General features: G+C 41.6%; 2 protein-coding genes across 2 annotated transcripts in view; both read right to left on the reverse strand.

Moving 5' to 3' along the window:
• The window catches only part of nckap1l (NCK associated protein 1 like), a 23,288-nt gene extending 9,035 nt beyond the window's left edge, over positions 1-14,253 (reverse strand). The window contains exons 1-15 of the mRNA XM_053674152.1: positions 14,098-14,253; positions 12,602-12,712; positions 12,344-12,436; positions 12,068-12,124; positions 11,831-11,973; positions 10,032-10,122; positions 9,715-9,852; positions 9,318-9,366; positions 8,802-8,958; positions 6,940-6,996; positions 6,762-6,858; positions 6,489-6,598; positions 1,359-1,491; positions 857-938; positions 678-736 (exon numbers count right to left, since the gene is read on the reverse strand). Coding sequence (XP_053530127.1) covers positions 678-736; positions 857-938; positions 1,359-1,491; positions 6,489-6,598; positions 6,762-6,858; positions 6,940-6,996; positions 8,802-8,958; positions 9,318-9,366; positions 9,715-9,852; positions 10,032-10,122; positions 11,831-11,973; positions 12,068-12,124; positions 12,344-12,436; positions 12,602-12,712; positions 14,098-14,187 — 1,467 coding nt within the window. The 5' untranslated portion in view covers positions 14,188-14,253. The remainder of the gene's footprint in view (positions 1-677; positions 737-856; positions 939-1,358; positions 1,492-6,488; positions 6,599-6,761; positions 6,859-6,939; positions 6,997-8,801; positions 8,959-9,317; positions 9,367-9,714; positions 9,853-10,031; positions 10,123-11,830; positions 11,974-12,067; positions 12,125-12,343; positions 12,437-12,601; positions 12,713-14,097) is intronic.
• LOC108254789 (dual specificity calcium/calmodulin-dependent 3',5'-cyclic nucleotide phosphodiesterase 1B) overlaps positions 1-16,451 on the reverse strand; it is a 55,113-nt gene that overhangs the window by 20,311 nt on the left and 18,351 nt on the right. The window lies entirely within an intron of this gene.

Consider the following 16,451-nt stretch of genomic DNA (forward strand, 5'->3'; position numbering starts at 1 on the left):
TGTAATGGTGTTTAAGTGCTCAGTGTCAGTGTGTAATGGTGTTTAAGTGCTCAGTGTCGTGTGTAATGGTGTTTAAGTGCTCAGTGTCGTGTGTAATGGTGTTTAAGTGCTCAGTGTCAGTGTGTAATGGTGTTTAAGTCCTCAGTGTCGTGTGTAATGGTGTTTAAGTGCTCTGCATCGGTGTGTAATGGTGTTTAAGTGCTCAGTGTCGTGTGTAATGGTGTTTAAGTGCTCAGTGTCAGTGTGTAATGGTGTTTAAGTGCTCAGTGTCAGTGTGTAATGGTGTTTAAGTGCTCAGTGTCAGTGTGTAATGGTGTTTAAGTCCTCAGTGTCGTGTGTAATGGTGTTTAAGTGCTCTGCATCGGTGTGTAATGGTGTTTAAGTGCTCAGTGTCGTGTGTAATGGTGTTTAACTGTTCAGTGTCAGTGTGTAATGGTGTTTAAGTGCTCACTGTCGTGTGTAATGGTGTTTAAGTGCTCAGTGTCGTGTGTAATGGTGTTTAAGTGCTCTGCATCGGTGTGTAATGGTGTTTAAGTGCTCAGTGTCGTGTGTAATGGTGTTTAAGTGCTCAGTGTCGTGTGTAATGGTGTTTAAGTGCTCAGTGTCGTGTGTAATGGTGTTTAAGTGCTCTGCGTCGGTGTGTAATGGTGTTTAAGTGCTCAGTGTCGGTCCAGTACCTGTAATCGCAACCAGTCAAGTCTAAGAGCTCTAAAATCCAGTTCATCGCCACTCTCCACTGCACATTAAACAAAATCACAAAGAGATATTTTAATTAAACACAGATATAATGTGATAAACACTGGCCATTTGAATATTTGAATAATTATAAATGTAAATATAATGGGATAAAAGTTACGCTGTTTGAGTGTGAGTGCGCTCAGATCAGAGACAAACGACGTCATGAGCACTGATTCCTCTTCAGGACACACAACGATGCTCTGAAAATCATAAACGTTTATTAACTGTCACTTAATCACAGGCTGAGGTGTGTGAACTTTTCAGAAATCCAGATATAGATTTTTAAACGAATGAATTTATGCCAAATGAGCAGCCAGAGGCCAAGGTGGTGAGGTGAGACTCCCTGAGACGATATGAGGAAGAAACCTTGAGAGGAAATAGACTCAAAAGGGACCCGTCCTCATCTGGGTGACACCAGATAGTGCGATTATAAATCATTCCTCTTCTACATCTAAAGCAGCCAAGTGATGTTGTCCACTGTATAATGAATGACACTCGGGTCTAAACTGTTTTTAAAAGTTCAGTCTTTATCCAAGTGAGAGCATCTTTCGAGTATCCGTGTGGTACATTCACAGCAGCAACAAACAATTCGACATCCTATGCATTCTATACATTCATACCTGTATAGTGTCGTTGAGTATAAGAGCATCGAAGCGAGAGAGGTACTGCAGATGGTAACGCTGAATAACGGAGCTATAACGCTGCAGAAGAGCTCGAAGCTTCTCCATGTAGAACAGCAGCTCTGCCATCAGCCTGCAAGCGACAAGGTCCTCATTTACATATTCATCACGTACCGGCAGTGAACATGTCCTGCTATACTTATTTCAATATTTAATGTAGTTAATATTTAAATATTAAGTTCAAATGTAAAAACTGAACTTAAAAATATAACATTCGTGTTAATGTTGCGCCACCGCCGGCAGATGGCACTGCGGCGCGCTTGCTATGCGGCTCACGTGACTCTTTGTTATCATTCGCTTCCTGCCCGAGTTCTAGTTTCTGTTGGAGGATGTCCTTGATTTAACCCAGGTGTCTTTGGTTTAGATTAATTATGTGAGTTATTTAAACCCCTCGTGTTATCTCCGCCGACGCCGGTCCCAAGCCCGGGTGAAAAAGGAGGAGGGTTGGGCATCAGGCTAGCACCCTGATCCCGTAAAATCTATCTTGCTACGGAAACAACAAGCAAAAACCAGCGGTCTAAACAATACCGGCGCGATGACCCTGTTTCTCCCTTGATGACGGTGCTGGAGCAAAGCCGAAAGGTCGTCCAGCGCCCGATGCAAAATGGGATACTCGACGCCAATACGATCACACGAATTGGAACCTGGAACGTGCGAACGTCGTACCAGTGTGGGAGACTGGAGCAGCTTCTGCACGAATTCGGCAATTACCGGCTTGACATTCTTGGTGTCAGCGAAATGAGGTGGACGGGTAATGGAAAAATGATAAGCGACGGGAAGATCGTCCTGTATTCGGGAGCCAAAGAACATCACGTGCACGGTGTCGGGATGGTCCTGAGCAAAACCACGGCACAGGCACTCGTTGGATGGAAACCGATCAGTGATCGCATAATTACCGCCCGATTTCAGTCTCGCCATGCTAAAATTACTGTTATTCAAGTCTACGCACTGACAAATGAGGCAGATGATGAAGAGAAGGACGCCTTCTACGACCAACTGCAAGACACAATCACGGTTATCCCCAACCATGACATAAAGATCCTCCTTGGCGACATGAATGCGCAACTCAGTAGCGACCGGCAGGGCTGGGAAAACGTGATCGGACCTCATGGATCGGCAGCAGTAACGAGCGATAATGGAGAGCGTCTCCTATCCCTATGCAATCTTAACAACCTTTGCATCGGGAATACATATTTCATTCACAAACAGATTCACAAAAAGACGTGGCGGTCACCAGATGGGGCCACTCACAATGAAATCGACTATGTATGCATCCATCGACGGTGGCGCTCGGCTTTACGTGACGTACGGGTTTTTCGCGGCGCCGACGTCGGATCTGATCACCACTTGCTTGTGACTTCAATCCGACTAAAATTGAAAAGAGTGGCCGGACGTAACACCGTTCGGTCATTTGCCTCCGAGAAATTGAAGGACCGCGTGAACGCCGAGCACTTCCACATTGAACTCGCTAATCGATTCCAGATTCTTGACAACTCGGCCAGCATCGAAGAACAATGGGCACAGATCAAGGATGCTGCCATAGAGACGGCAGAGAGAACGATTGGTCGACGGCGTGGAACGCAGCGAGAACGGTGGATTCAGGACCGGACATGGTCGTTGCTTGATGAAAGACGGGTCAAGAAACGTCAGCGCGATCAAGCAAAGACCGAAGAGGAGCGAAATGAAGCATCGCAGGCGTACCGAGAACTCGACCGCAGGGTCAAGAGGAGTTGCCGAGCAGACAAGAAGGACTGGCTGGACCGGAAGGGCACTGAAGCACAACTGGCTGCGGACCAGGGTGACAGCAGGACTCTTTTTCGTGTGGTCAGAGATCTCACTCGGGCCCGAAGCGGTTCCACTGGGCCGATAAGGGATACAACCGGCAGGATGCTAGTTAGCAAAGAAGAGCAGGACGCGCGTTGGGTGGAACATTTCAAAGACACCCTAAACCAGCCGGCTCCCGTAGCCACGCACGACTTTACAGTCTTTCCTCCTCCCTGTGAGCTGGAAGTGGACATGAGCGACATCATGGATGCTGAGGTCGCTGCAGCGATTCGTCATCTGAAAAACAACAAAGCACCTGGTCTTGACCAAATCTCGGCAGAAATGCTGAAAGCGGGTGGTGATGAAGTTGTACGGGTGCTCACTACGCTGCTCAATGACTGCTGGCACATGGAACGGGTCCCAAATGACTGGAGACAGGGTGTCATCGTCAAATTACCTAAGAAAGGTAATCTCGCAGACTGTAACAATTGGAGAGGCATCACCCTTCTGTCTGTTCCAGGCAAGGTATTTTGTCTCGTCCTCCTCAAACGGATACTGCGAGCAGTCGATCAGGCTCTACGGGACGAACAGGCCGGGTTTAGAAGCGGTCGGTCGTGCACTGAACAAATCTTTGCTCTTCGAAACATCATTGAACAAAGCTCCGAATATCAGAAACCGCTCTTGGTCAACTTTATAGACTTTAAGAAGGCGTTTGACAGCGTCCACCGGAAATCGCTTTGGAACATCGCACGGCTATATGGCATTCCACAGCGGTTTATCGCCATTTTCCAGAACTTATATCAGGATTCTAGCTGTTGCATCCGGACGGACACAGGTCATACTGCCTTTTTCACCATCGAGACTGGAGTCAGACAGGGCTGCATTCTTTCACCATTCTTTTTCCTCATGATGATGGACTTCGTCATGCGACGAGCACTAACACAGCCAGCGTCTGGAATTCCGTGGACAGGCCAGGGACGCCTGACCGACCTGGAATTCGCCGACGATATTGTGCTATTGGCGCAGAATGGGAAAGTCTTACAGGAGATGACCACTAGCCTGGAGCACGAAGCAGCCAAAGTTGGGTTACGGATCAGCACTGACAAGACCAACGTCATGGCCGTCGGCCGGATGACGCCGGTGCGGATCACGGTGAGCAACCAGCTGATCGAAGAAGTCAAACAGTTCACCTACCTTGGCAGCATTGTGGCTGCGGATGGTGGGACTAACGTGGATGTCAATCGCAGAATCGGCAGAGCATTTGCAGTCTTCCAACAGCTACAACCGATTTGGGCTAGGCGAACTATCCACACCAACAGCAAACTTCGCCTGTTTAATAGCATCATCATCCCAACCGCCATCTATGCATCTGAAACTTGGAAGAGCTCGAGGGCAGTCATCCACAAGCTGAATGTGTTTCAACAACGATGCCTGAGAAGAATACTCGGTGTATCATACCGTGATCGTATTTCAAATGAAGAAATTCTAAGAAGAACAAACTCCCGCAGCCTGGCAGAAATGGTCGTAGAGCGAAGAATGCGCTTTGCAGGACACATTCTACGGATGTCTGACCACCGCCACGCAAAGATCGCGCTGCGCTGGACGCCGCCACGGGGGAAGAGAAGAGTAGGGCGGCCGCGGAATACTTGGCGACGAACATTCATGGAAGATCTACGAGCGCTCGATGTCAAGTGGGAAGATGTGGAAATCGACGCTTCCGACCGAGCCCGCTGGCGAATGCTTGTTGCCCGATGCGCCCCGCTGCGCGGACGGAACTAACTACTACTACTACTCGTGTTGCTGCGCACGTCGCGCGGCATTAACCTGAACTAAACTGAATCTACCCACACGAATCTGGACTGGACTGGACTGGACTGGACTGGACTAAGAGGGACAAAGCTAAAGAGTTGCAGCAAAGCAACACCAAGCCAAGCAAGTTGAGTGTTCATGTCATGCCCTAGTTGTGTGTTCATGTCATGACATAGTTGAGTATTCATGCCATGCCATAGATGTGTGTTCAAGTCTTGCCTTAGTTAAGAGTGTTCATGCCATGCCTAAGTTAGATGAGTGTTTCCTACCTTAGTTTAAGGAAGGTTCATGTCCTAGTTTAAAGAATGTTCATGTCTTAGTTTACGGAGGGTTCATGTCTTGGATTAAAGAACGTTCATGTATTAGTGTTCAGGCCTTAGTTCAATTAGTGTTTCCGTTCCATGTCCTCTGCTTAAGTATCAAATAAAGATCTCCCTCCTGCACTTACTTCCTGTCCAAGTCTCGTTCCGTAACAGAATGCCGCGACCGAGCAAGGAAGTAGCAGCAGAGCACCTGGTCGGGAGGCGCTCGGACTACTGGCCGCAGTACAAGTCCGTGCAGTTTCCACAGAGGAAGGCTGCTGAACTCCCGCTGGAAATGTATGGGTTTCACAGCCAGGTGTACTTTGCAAGCCTGGCGGCCCCCAAGCCTACCAGGAAACAGTGGCTGGGCTTCCTAGTATCTTGGTTCTATGGCCTGGCCCAGGATTTGGCAGAGCAGCTGACCCGTTCAGGGTCAAGTGCTCTCTGACGTCACCCAGTTCTTAGAACTTTTTCTGAAGGAGTTCTCACAGCGGGGGCAAGCAAACCGCCTGGATATACTGGAGAGGGGAATCGAAGTAATGGACTGGGAGGACTGGCCATTCCACCTCTATTATACATGGCTGGACCAGATAGAAGCAGCAGCTTCGCTTCAGGTTCCGGTCGACGCTATGGAGCTCCAGCCCGAGGTTAACAGGGCAACCTCTGGGCCCCCGTCGGAGGTCAACCCGGTGACCTCGGAGCTGCAGCCGGAGGCCTGCGGCGAGGTCTCTGCTGTGGAGCTCCCGCCGGCGGTCAACCCGGCGACCTCGGAGCTCCGGCCAGAGACTTACGGGGAGGTCTCATCTGCTGTGGAAGATGTCCTGCTGCCCTGCCCAGCCGAGGAAGCTGTCTCGCTGTCCATCCCAGCTGAGGAGGCTGTCCCGCTGTCCAGCCCAGCCGAGGAAGCTATCCTGCTGAGGTGTCCTCTGCTTAAGTATCAAATAAAGACCTCCCTCCTGTGCTTACTTCCTGTCCAAGTCTTGTTCCGTAACAGTTAAATTAGACATTTTAAATCGTATTATATTTTAATTATAAAATGTAATTAATTTCAATTAATCTAAATTTTAAATGTCATTATTATAATTATTATTATTATTATTATTATTATTATTACATTTTTAGAATTTTTTTATGTTAGAAACGAGACATTTTAAAGACAGTCTTGTTAGTTTTTTTTAAAACTGCTCGCACTCACGCATCAGTGTAATCTTCAGGAGTTTTAGTTTTTGGGACATTTTCATGATGACGCACCAACCAGCAGATTTCATCACGCGAGAATGACAGAGCCATAAACACAAACAACACCTGAGAGAGAGAGAGAAAAGAGAGAAATGAGGAGATGCGCATAACTGAATGAATATTTACTAAAATATGTTATGTCACCTCATGAACAACTAAATATAATTAATATAATTGGAAGAACAGATATCACGCTGAAAAGAAATGAAAGTTCACTGGATTTTTTGACCTTTGGTCCAAGCAGAGCAGGTTGATCCTCCAACAGCTTCGTCAGCTCCTTTAAAGCGTTTCTCAGGAAGTGTCGTTTCTCCCGATGAATCGCTCCACTGTGCAATTTAACACAGAGCTCAGAATTTATTCATCTTCACTGATAAATACATAATGAACACCATTAATGTGTAACTTACCAGTTAGCTGTTGCGTGTTCTTTACACTCCTTAATATCAGCAATTCGTTTACTGTAACTACAGAGAGAAAAGGAAATCAGACTATTTACTGCTCTGATCAGAATCAGAATCACTATAAGTTGTGCTCACAGGCATTGGTTTTGGGGCCAGTGTGAAAAATTAAACAATACATTAAAACATACAGTGCAGCAACAACAACAGACAGTGCACGGGAGGATGGAGGGGAGTCTTCTTACTGCTGGAGCATGTGTTGATGCTGCGAGATATTGTTGATGTGCAGGTACGACAGGTGTGTAGGCGTCGTCGATGGTCAAAATGGCATTAAAACTGGTTCACTTGGTTGGCCAGATTGGGTTAGGCAACTGTTTGAGGGCTCTTTGATTTTCAAATTATCTGCTGTTACCCAGATGACGATGGGTTCCCTTCTGAGTCGGGTTCCTCTCAAGCTTTCTTCCTTTTAAACATCTTAGGGAGTTTTTCCTTGCCACCGTCGCCACTCAGTGGCTTGCTCAGTTGGGATAAATTCACACCTTTAATATCTGTATACCGTGTTGATATTTCTGTAAAGCTGCTTTGAGACAATGTCTGTTGTAAAAAGCGCTATACAAATAAAATTGAATTGAATTGATTTGAAGTTGCAGAGTCGCTTCAAGGAGCTCCAGGCAGTTCTGCTGTTGTTTTCTGCAAAGTTGCTCTCCAGATATTCCTTATGTCTGTCATTTACTGCTCTGTGTGCTGTTAAACCACCATATATCAAGGCTGAATTCCACCCTGTTACAAGATCTGTAGGCCAGGTCTTTATTCGATATGAGCACACTCGGTTTGTTAGTGAACGATGGCTTGTCATTATTGTACCTCATAACGGTCTTCTTATAGAGGCACATGTCTTCACAATAGGAGATGTAGGATGTACCTGTATCAGTCTACTCAACAATACTGCTACACCAGCCTTCCATTGCCTCCCAATCAACGGAGTCCAGGAAGTCCCTCAATGTTTCCACAGCCTCAGGTGTCTGGTGCTGGCTGCTGTTGGGAAATTTATTTTCCAAATCATGAAGTGATCACTGTGCTGTACTGTGCATTAGACTGAGGTGGAATTTGGGCTCCAACCGTAATCACAGAAGGAAATTCCCTTGGTAGGTAGAAGGGCTTGCAGTGAATTAAAAGGGCTTCCAGGTTTGAGGAGCAGAACTTTAAAATGTCGGGGAGACAGTGTGTTGTTTCGATTTGCTCTGGACAGCTGATGTCCCGTAAGGTGAAGAGCTGCATCAGGTGCACTTTAGTTTAGCCAGGATTACACGAAGCAGAATTCAGACATGCAAGCACAGTCCTTGTTAGATCTAACAAGTAGTGCAATGCATCTATCTTATTAGCAAGACAGCGCATGTTATTATTGTCTCCGCATTTGCCTCTGCACCTCCTGTGTGGAGCTTTTCAAAGCCAGCATCTTTGTTTACCGTGATCTAACTGAGTCACACTTGACTTGACTAAAGCCACGTAGCATAGAACCTCAAGTAGAAAAACAGGCATTAATTCTGGGGATAAGTTGTCCTTTACTTTTAGCAAAGACATAAAAATAAAGACATAAAATAATGTAGTGCAAAACAAGTAAGACAGAAAATAAACAAGAAATAAAAACAAGTAAAACTGATAATTAATTTAATCATCAATCTGATTGTCAAAACTGACAGTCACATTATTTAACTTTCCCTTAGTCTGTAATGTGTGTGTAATGTCTAAACACAGTACAGATAATTGACTGAACAGAACACACACACACACACACACACACACAGATGAGATTAGCAAACTGTCAAAATGCCACACAGAAGTATGAGAATGAGAATTGAACAGTCTCTCACCCTTTGATGGAGTCGAAATGTTCCTCAGACATTTTATGGACATTAATAACTTCATCTCTGATGAGTGTGATGTAAAAACCGCTGCGTAAAGCCATTTTCCACAAATCCAGAGACACAGCGTTTGCTACCAGACTGCTGTGGCACAACAGGAATCCCACTGAAACACACACACACACACACACACACACACACACACACTGCTTTACTAATCACAGATCATGGTTCACTACATGTGCTGGTGATTTACAGAGAAAATCCTTCCATAAAAAATAAAGCAGACTATCGCTATATTAAACACGAAGTTTCTCAGCTTTAGTCACTGACTACAGACACCAAGTCCCTCCACTGATACAATAACCATCCTGATTAATACAATACCATACCATAAATTACATTCCTGTCATCATCTACATAGCAGACCCATATACAGGAGGATTTAAATCTGGTATGAAAATGTAAAATAATACACACTGAAAAACTAATTCTTTATTGTTATATTATAAAGAATGCACTCACAAATGATCCAGCGCTCCATCACTTCCACGGATAAATACTCACATGCCATCTGTAACACACACACACACACACGCATGCACTTAATGAATGTCACTGGTCTCGGGATTGAGCAGGACTGTATTATAATATTATAATGAGATGGTAATGACCCGTGTCACTGGTCTCGGGATTGATCAGGACTGTATCATAATATTATAATGAGATGGTAATGAACCGTGTCACAGGCCTGATTGAATAGGACCGTATTATAATATTATAATGAGATGGTAATTAACCGTGTCACTGGTCTGATTGAATAGGACTGTATTATAATATTATAATGAGATGGTAATGAACCGTGTCACTGGTCTGATTGATCAGGAATGTATTATAATAATATAATGAGATGGTAATGAACCGTGTCACTGGTCTCGGGATTGATCATGGCCGCTGGTGTGTTGATGATGCTCAGAAGCTGAGCGCTGCGCCACTGCTCCACCTGCAGGTTCCTTCGAGGGTAAACAAACTGCAGCGACACCAGAGCCTCTGTCACTGACTAACACACACATACACATACACACACACATACACACACACACACACACACACTCACCGTTATATTCAGAAGCTGTGATTATGGATCGGGGCTATATAAAGGAAGACTGTTAGAGTGATGGGTGAAGCTCGAGTCAGGTAAGTGAGTGTGTGTGTGCATGTATGTGTGTGTGGGTGTACCTTGGTGTGTGGTCCAAACTCCTCAGTGAGTTTTTTTAAAGGATTTTCGTACTCTATGATCATTTGTCCGAGGCGAGGAAACGATGGGTCACTGCACAAATGACAAAAACATCTGAATTAAATAAAGAATCAAACATCAGACTTACAAACACAATTTGATTTTGGTTTCCAGACAAATCTTTATTTACATTTGCATTTCTTCATTTAGCAGACGATTTCATCCAAAGTGACTTACAAATGAGGAAATACAAGCAATGTGATATATCAAGTGGAGAACAGTACAGTAATGCTACCATAGATGAACTTTAATTGAGTTCGAGAGGAGCAGAGTGCACAGAGTCGAGGTGTAAGAGCCAGAGTACGTGGAGAATGCTTTTTTAAAAGATGTGGGTCTTCAGATATCCGGATTGATTTTGGAAGTTCATTCCCAGGGTTGGGAGGGTTAATTTTAAAAACTATTCCATTACAATTAGAAACTACTTTATAAAAAATGTCATCCAAGTCTCACGATATGAAAGTAATGTAATCTTATTATTTTTGGATTACTTCAAGGCCACATCTGCATGTGTATATATATCTAAAATCATATTGGGCTTTTATTTAAAGCATATTTTAGATCTTAAAAATGTGTTCAAAGTTTGGATTTGCTTTAATAAAACAAACAAACAAATAAATAAATAAAAGATCACTGTCTTTTTTTTTTTGGGGGGGGGGGGGATTAATAGCGTTACAGTGTTAGTATGAATGCAGACTTTAATGAACTGAAAAAGACACACTATTAGCATCAGACAAATATATAACAATTCCTACATTCTTTTTAATGGAATAAAATAAAATATTAGACGCCGCGAGTGTACTTTCTGCCATCATTTACACATTTGAATGGCCATGTAATACAAAGCAGGGTGATGAGATGAAATTAAAAATGACCTTATATGGTCATGGGCATTGTTTCGACTCGGGACAGCTTCATTCGCTGCTATTGTCGAGTAACTGTTTAACGCCGAACACGACATCGCTTCACCTTCACGTGCTCGCTGAGAGGAGGATAACGGCTGAGAGGCGGGAATTTGGACGATAATTCTTGTGAGCCTTTTATAATTGACTAGTCGGTGTGCGAGAAAGCGGGATTTACAGAGAGGGTTAAAGCAATGCAAACATGCGTACACATGATGCGGTATTAGACCATAAACACATCATAAGGAAATTAAAGCCGAGTCCCAGACACTTTCTCAATTTAGACCCTTTTTTAAGGTCCGGGAAAATAGGACGTATGGTCCCTCTAACAAAAAACATTTCCGAGAACAATTTGTGCTCATTTCTATGAAATTAACTTCGCGCAAAATTTATGCACCAGGAGGTTGTTCACGTGAGTCACGACTGGCGAGAGAGAACCAGAACTATAATCATACAGCTGTTTATATTGTGTTCTGTCAGAAGATTCATTTCTTTGGTTTTAAATGAAAAACTGTAATCCTGATAATATTAGCATTTTTTACTAAATCTACCTGTAATCTGACTTTGTTTCTCGACGTAAATGTGACGGATTACAGTCACCAGTGTTTATCCTGATTACGTAACACCGTCACATGTACTCCGTTACTCCCCAAACCTGCTCATTCCATCACTGAGGGACAGTCAGTTTGAAGGATTGACGCTTTACTGCTGTTCAAGTCCAGTCCCTGGACACAACCCTGACCAGCCCTTTACCACTACTGTTATTACAGTAGTCTTGTGTGTGTGTGTGTGTGTGTGTGTGTGTGTGTGTGTGTGTGTGTGTGTGTGTGTGACGAATTAACCTGCTGCCATTTGAGAGCTCATATGCGCAGTTGTACATCCCGATCAGAGCTTTCCGATCATCAATGCGTGATAGCATTAAAATGACTGAAGCGTAGGTGCTGATCAGGTCCAGGTAATTCTTAGTGAAGTCATAGTTCACCGCCTGTAACAGTTTATTTATTAGAATTATAACAGTGATTAATAAAATAATCACAGTGTTATTGAGGGCTTTTGGGAAAATCCTCTCCACCACTTACGATGTTAAAGAAACACTGGCAGGCGTCGATGGTGTTCAGCACCTCATAAACATGATCCTGAAGTAAAACATAAAATCTTGAATCTTTGGATTTTTAAACAGAGTTTAATAATCATCATCATTATTATTATTATTATTATTATTATTATTATTATTATTATTATTATTATTATTATTATATTTCTGTACCGAGAATAAAATTATCTGTAAAATTATTTGGTTTTTTCCTGTTTTTGTACTTTTTAAAAAATTAAAGCTGAATGATAAATAATCTCACCCTGAACTCCAAGACATCGATGAAAGAATCATAAAAACTGCCGAGAGCCTCCAGAATGGCTGATTTCTGTTTCTGAACGTTGCTGAGCTGCTGCTATAATTTAACATTAAACACATGGACAAAACTCAGAACAGGTTTTTATTATAAAGTGACATCATGCTGAACAAAAATGCATCCCATAATCACAGTTTGTGTGTGTGTGTGTGTGTGTGTGTGTGTGTGTGTGTGTGTGTGTGTGTGTTACTGTGTGAAATTTACACTTCCTCCTCTGAAGTCAATGTTCGGAAATTTCCTGTTGATGAATTTTATTGCAGCTTCCATTGATTTATCAGTGAAAAACGCAGGCCGTCGTTTCGGATCCGCACACGTCTTAAAGAAACAGGAGAAATATTCATTTTAGGTCACAGTTAATAACACAGGGCTGTTAAAATGAAGAAAAGAAGAAGTTATTTGGTTTGTCTTTTAATCATGTAGTGTTGATTAGTAACTCAGTGTTCTCGGATAAATGGAGTTTATTGGACACACTGAGATGTTTGGTTAGGGACGTGTTTATGAAATCATCTTCAACTCTGACCCTGAATCCCAGCAAAACCCTGATGCACTTCTCTCCATTAACACGCTGCCTCACTTACTTCTAATATCTGTAGTTTACCAAAATGTTTTTATTCTCAAATCTGTTTATGCCATGTCATTATATCCTGTATACGCTCTCTCTCTCTCTCTCTCTCTCTCTCTCTCTCTCTCTCTCTCTCTCTCTCTCTCTCCCTGCTGACCAACATACACCATGACGTGGTTCCTTTTACATACATATGATTTTAAAGAAAATAAAAATTAGGGATGTGATGTACCGTCTTAAATCTGAAATATTAATATAATTATGATTGTTTTAAACCACTTCCCTCAATGGAGTTAATTGTAGTTAAGAATGTTAATATCCTTTATGAAGAGGTGTAACTGGGAGAAAATGTTTTTTTCTACATTGTGATTCCTCTTTAAACAGCATTCTAAAGTTTCCTCCCTCTGCTTTACACTGAACTGAACTCTCACTCTGACTGTGTGCTGAAGTAGAGTTTAATCTCATTCTGTTTCTGTTTGAAAATAGGAAGCTAGGAGCGCACTGACATAACAAAAACCACCACGTTGGACAGGATCACATTTATCACAACATTACACTACATTCACTCAGAGTCCCACAAAATGGCTCTCATACAATACACAAGGAGAGAGAGCTTGTGTGTGTGTGTGTCTCTGTGTGTGTGTATATGTGTATATGTGTGTGAATGTGTGTGTGTGTGTGGTTTATGTCGAGCTGCTGGTTTCCTGTTTGCACTTCCTTTTTGATGATCTCCTCTGAATTATAACAAACTCTTTATACCATTTAACACATAAACAAATGTACATTTTATTTTATTGTACTCACACATTTTATATAAACACTGATAAGCAGGTCAATAAAGAGATTGATACTAATAAACTGATGTATATAGATAAAGCCAATTAATTCACTAATCCTGCACTAAATCTGCATTTTATACACTATTATTATTAATATTAATACAATATTATTTAGAAACAAAGAGTTTAGTTACAAACATTTAATCACAGTTATAAATGCATTTGATAAATGTTCACACTGTGAGGAGGTATTACTGTCTGTCAGGTTCCTCTTTTTGGGGCGTTGGTAAGAAGCCTTTGCAAGAACATTTCTGTATATTTTTATAATACTTTTTATTTGGTAACTGAATATTTCTGACCTTTTTGATGTAATTCATGCGGATTAACACTCCTCTTCCCCGCTCGTTTAGAACCACCAGTTTCTCTGCTAGTTTTAGTTGGTAAGCCATGATCGACACACACACACACAATCTCTCTCACGCACACACACACACACTCACACACACACACTCACACTCACAGAGGAACATTATAGCCACACCCGCTGTGAAGAGGAGGATCTAATTATGACCAGTAAGTGATGAGCTTTCCATGTGCAGATTGTTACGTTTATTATCATAAACATTCTTATGAACCATGTTTAATAAAACAATTTTATGACCAGTTTATTTCTATTATTCTATTATGTTGTTATTATGTAGTTAATTAACAAATAAAATATTATAGCAATAGAAATAATAATACTTTATTTGTAAGATACATGTACTAATAGAATAACAAAAACACTATATATATATATATATATATATATATATATATATATATATATATATATATATATATATATATATATATATACACACACACTTTAATTGTCTATACTGTATGATATGACTAAATATTACTGAATGTTTCTCAGTATATCAGTATATCGGTATAGCAGTATCTCAGTATCTCAGCATATCAGTATCTCAGTATATCAGTATTTAAAGATATCAGTATAAACCATACCATAGGAGATGTAGGATGTACCTGTGTCAGTATACTCAATAATATTTGTGTTTATGTTTATTGTTTAACCTTTTGATATTTTGTTAAAAAAATTTACAAAAAATACTCTGCTCTCATGGATATCAAACAATTACAAACACAACACAGGTTTATTTAAAAAACAAACAAAAAACCTTTGTTAAATATATATGTGCCACAATTATTGGCACCCTTATGAATTCATATGACAGAAATATACTTGAAGTATATTCCAATTGATATTTTTAAAAAAAATTCTGGTACACCTGGGTGACTAGCAACAGGAAATTTAAGAAGATGTTCCAGTCAACTGGAAATGTTATGAATCAACCTGGAATTGGACGTGTGTCTATATCATCTCAACGCACTGTGAAGAGGACAGTTCAAGTGGCCAAAAATCTCCAAGGATCACAGCTGGAGAATCGCAGAAGTTTGTTGCGTCTTGGGATCAGAAAGTCTCCAAAACTACAATCTGAAGTCACCTACATCACCACAAGTTGTTTGGAAGGGTTTCAAGAAAAAAGCCTCTACTCTCCTCCAAAAACAAACTCAAGCATCTTCAGTTTGCCAGACACTACTGGAACTTCAAATGGGATCGGGTTCTATGGTCAGATGAAACCAAAACAGAGCTTTTTGGCAATAAACACCAAAGGTGGATTTGGTGCACACAGAGAGGTAGCCATATGGAAAAGTACCTCATGCCCACGGTTAAATATGGTGGTGGCTCTTTAATGTTTTGGGGCTGTTTTTCTGCCAGAGGACCTGGACATTTTGTTAGGATACATGGCATCATGGACTCTATAAATATTAACAGATATTAAATGAAAACCTCTGCCTCTGCCAGAAAGCTTAAAATGGGTTTGTGGTTACATCTTCAAGCAGGACAATATTTCAAAACATACATCAGAATCAACACAGAAATGGTTTACTGATCACAAAATCAAGGTCCTGCCATGGCCATCCCAGTCCCCGACTTGAACCACATAGAAGTCCTGTGGGGTGAACTGAAGAGGAGATTCCACCAGAGTGGACCCCAAAATGTGAAGGATCTGGAGAGATTCTGTATGGAAGAATGGTCTCAGATCCCTTGCCATGTATTCTCCAACCTCATTAGGCATTATAGGAGAAGACTCAGAGCTATCTTAGCAAAGGGAGCTAGCACAAAGTATTGGATAAAAGGGTGCCTATATTAAACAAAGATTTTAGTTGTTAACTGCTTTGTGTTTGTAATTGTTTGATATCCATGAGAGCAGAGTATTTTGTGAATTATTTAAACAAAAGATCAAAAGGTTAAAAAATAAAGACAAATTTTCACAGCATTCTTTGCTCATATTTACCAAGGGTGCCAATATTAATGGAGGGCAGTGTATCAGTATACCAGTATCTCATTATATCAGTATCTCAGAAGATCAGTATACCAGTATCTCATTATATCTGTATCTCGTTATATCAGAATCTCAGTATATCAGTATCTCAATATCTCAGTACAGCAGTATGAGTATCTCAGAATATCAGTATTCGAGTTTCTCAGTATCTCAATGTATCAGTATATCAGTATCTCAGAATAACAGTATCTCGTTATATCAGTATTTCAGTATCTCAATATATCGGTATCTCAGTATATCAATATTCGGTATGGGATATCCATTTAGGTCCATTATAAGTTTTATTATTATTACATTGG

Source organism: Ictalurus punctatus, chromosome 21, assembly GCF_001660625.3.
Source record: "Ictalurus punctatus breed USDA103 chromosome 21, Coco_2.0, whole genome shotgun sequence".
Lineage (NCBI taxonomy): Eukaryota > Metazoa > Chordata > Actinopteri > Siluriformes > Ictaluridae > Ictalurus > Ictalurus punctatus.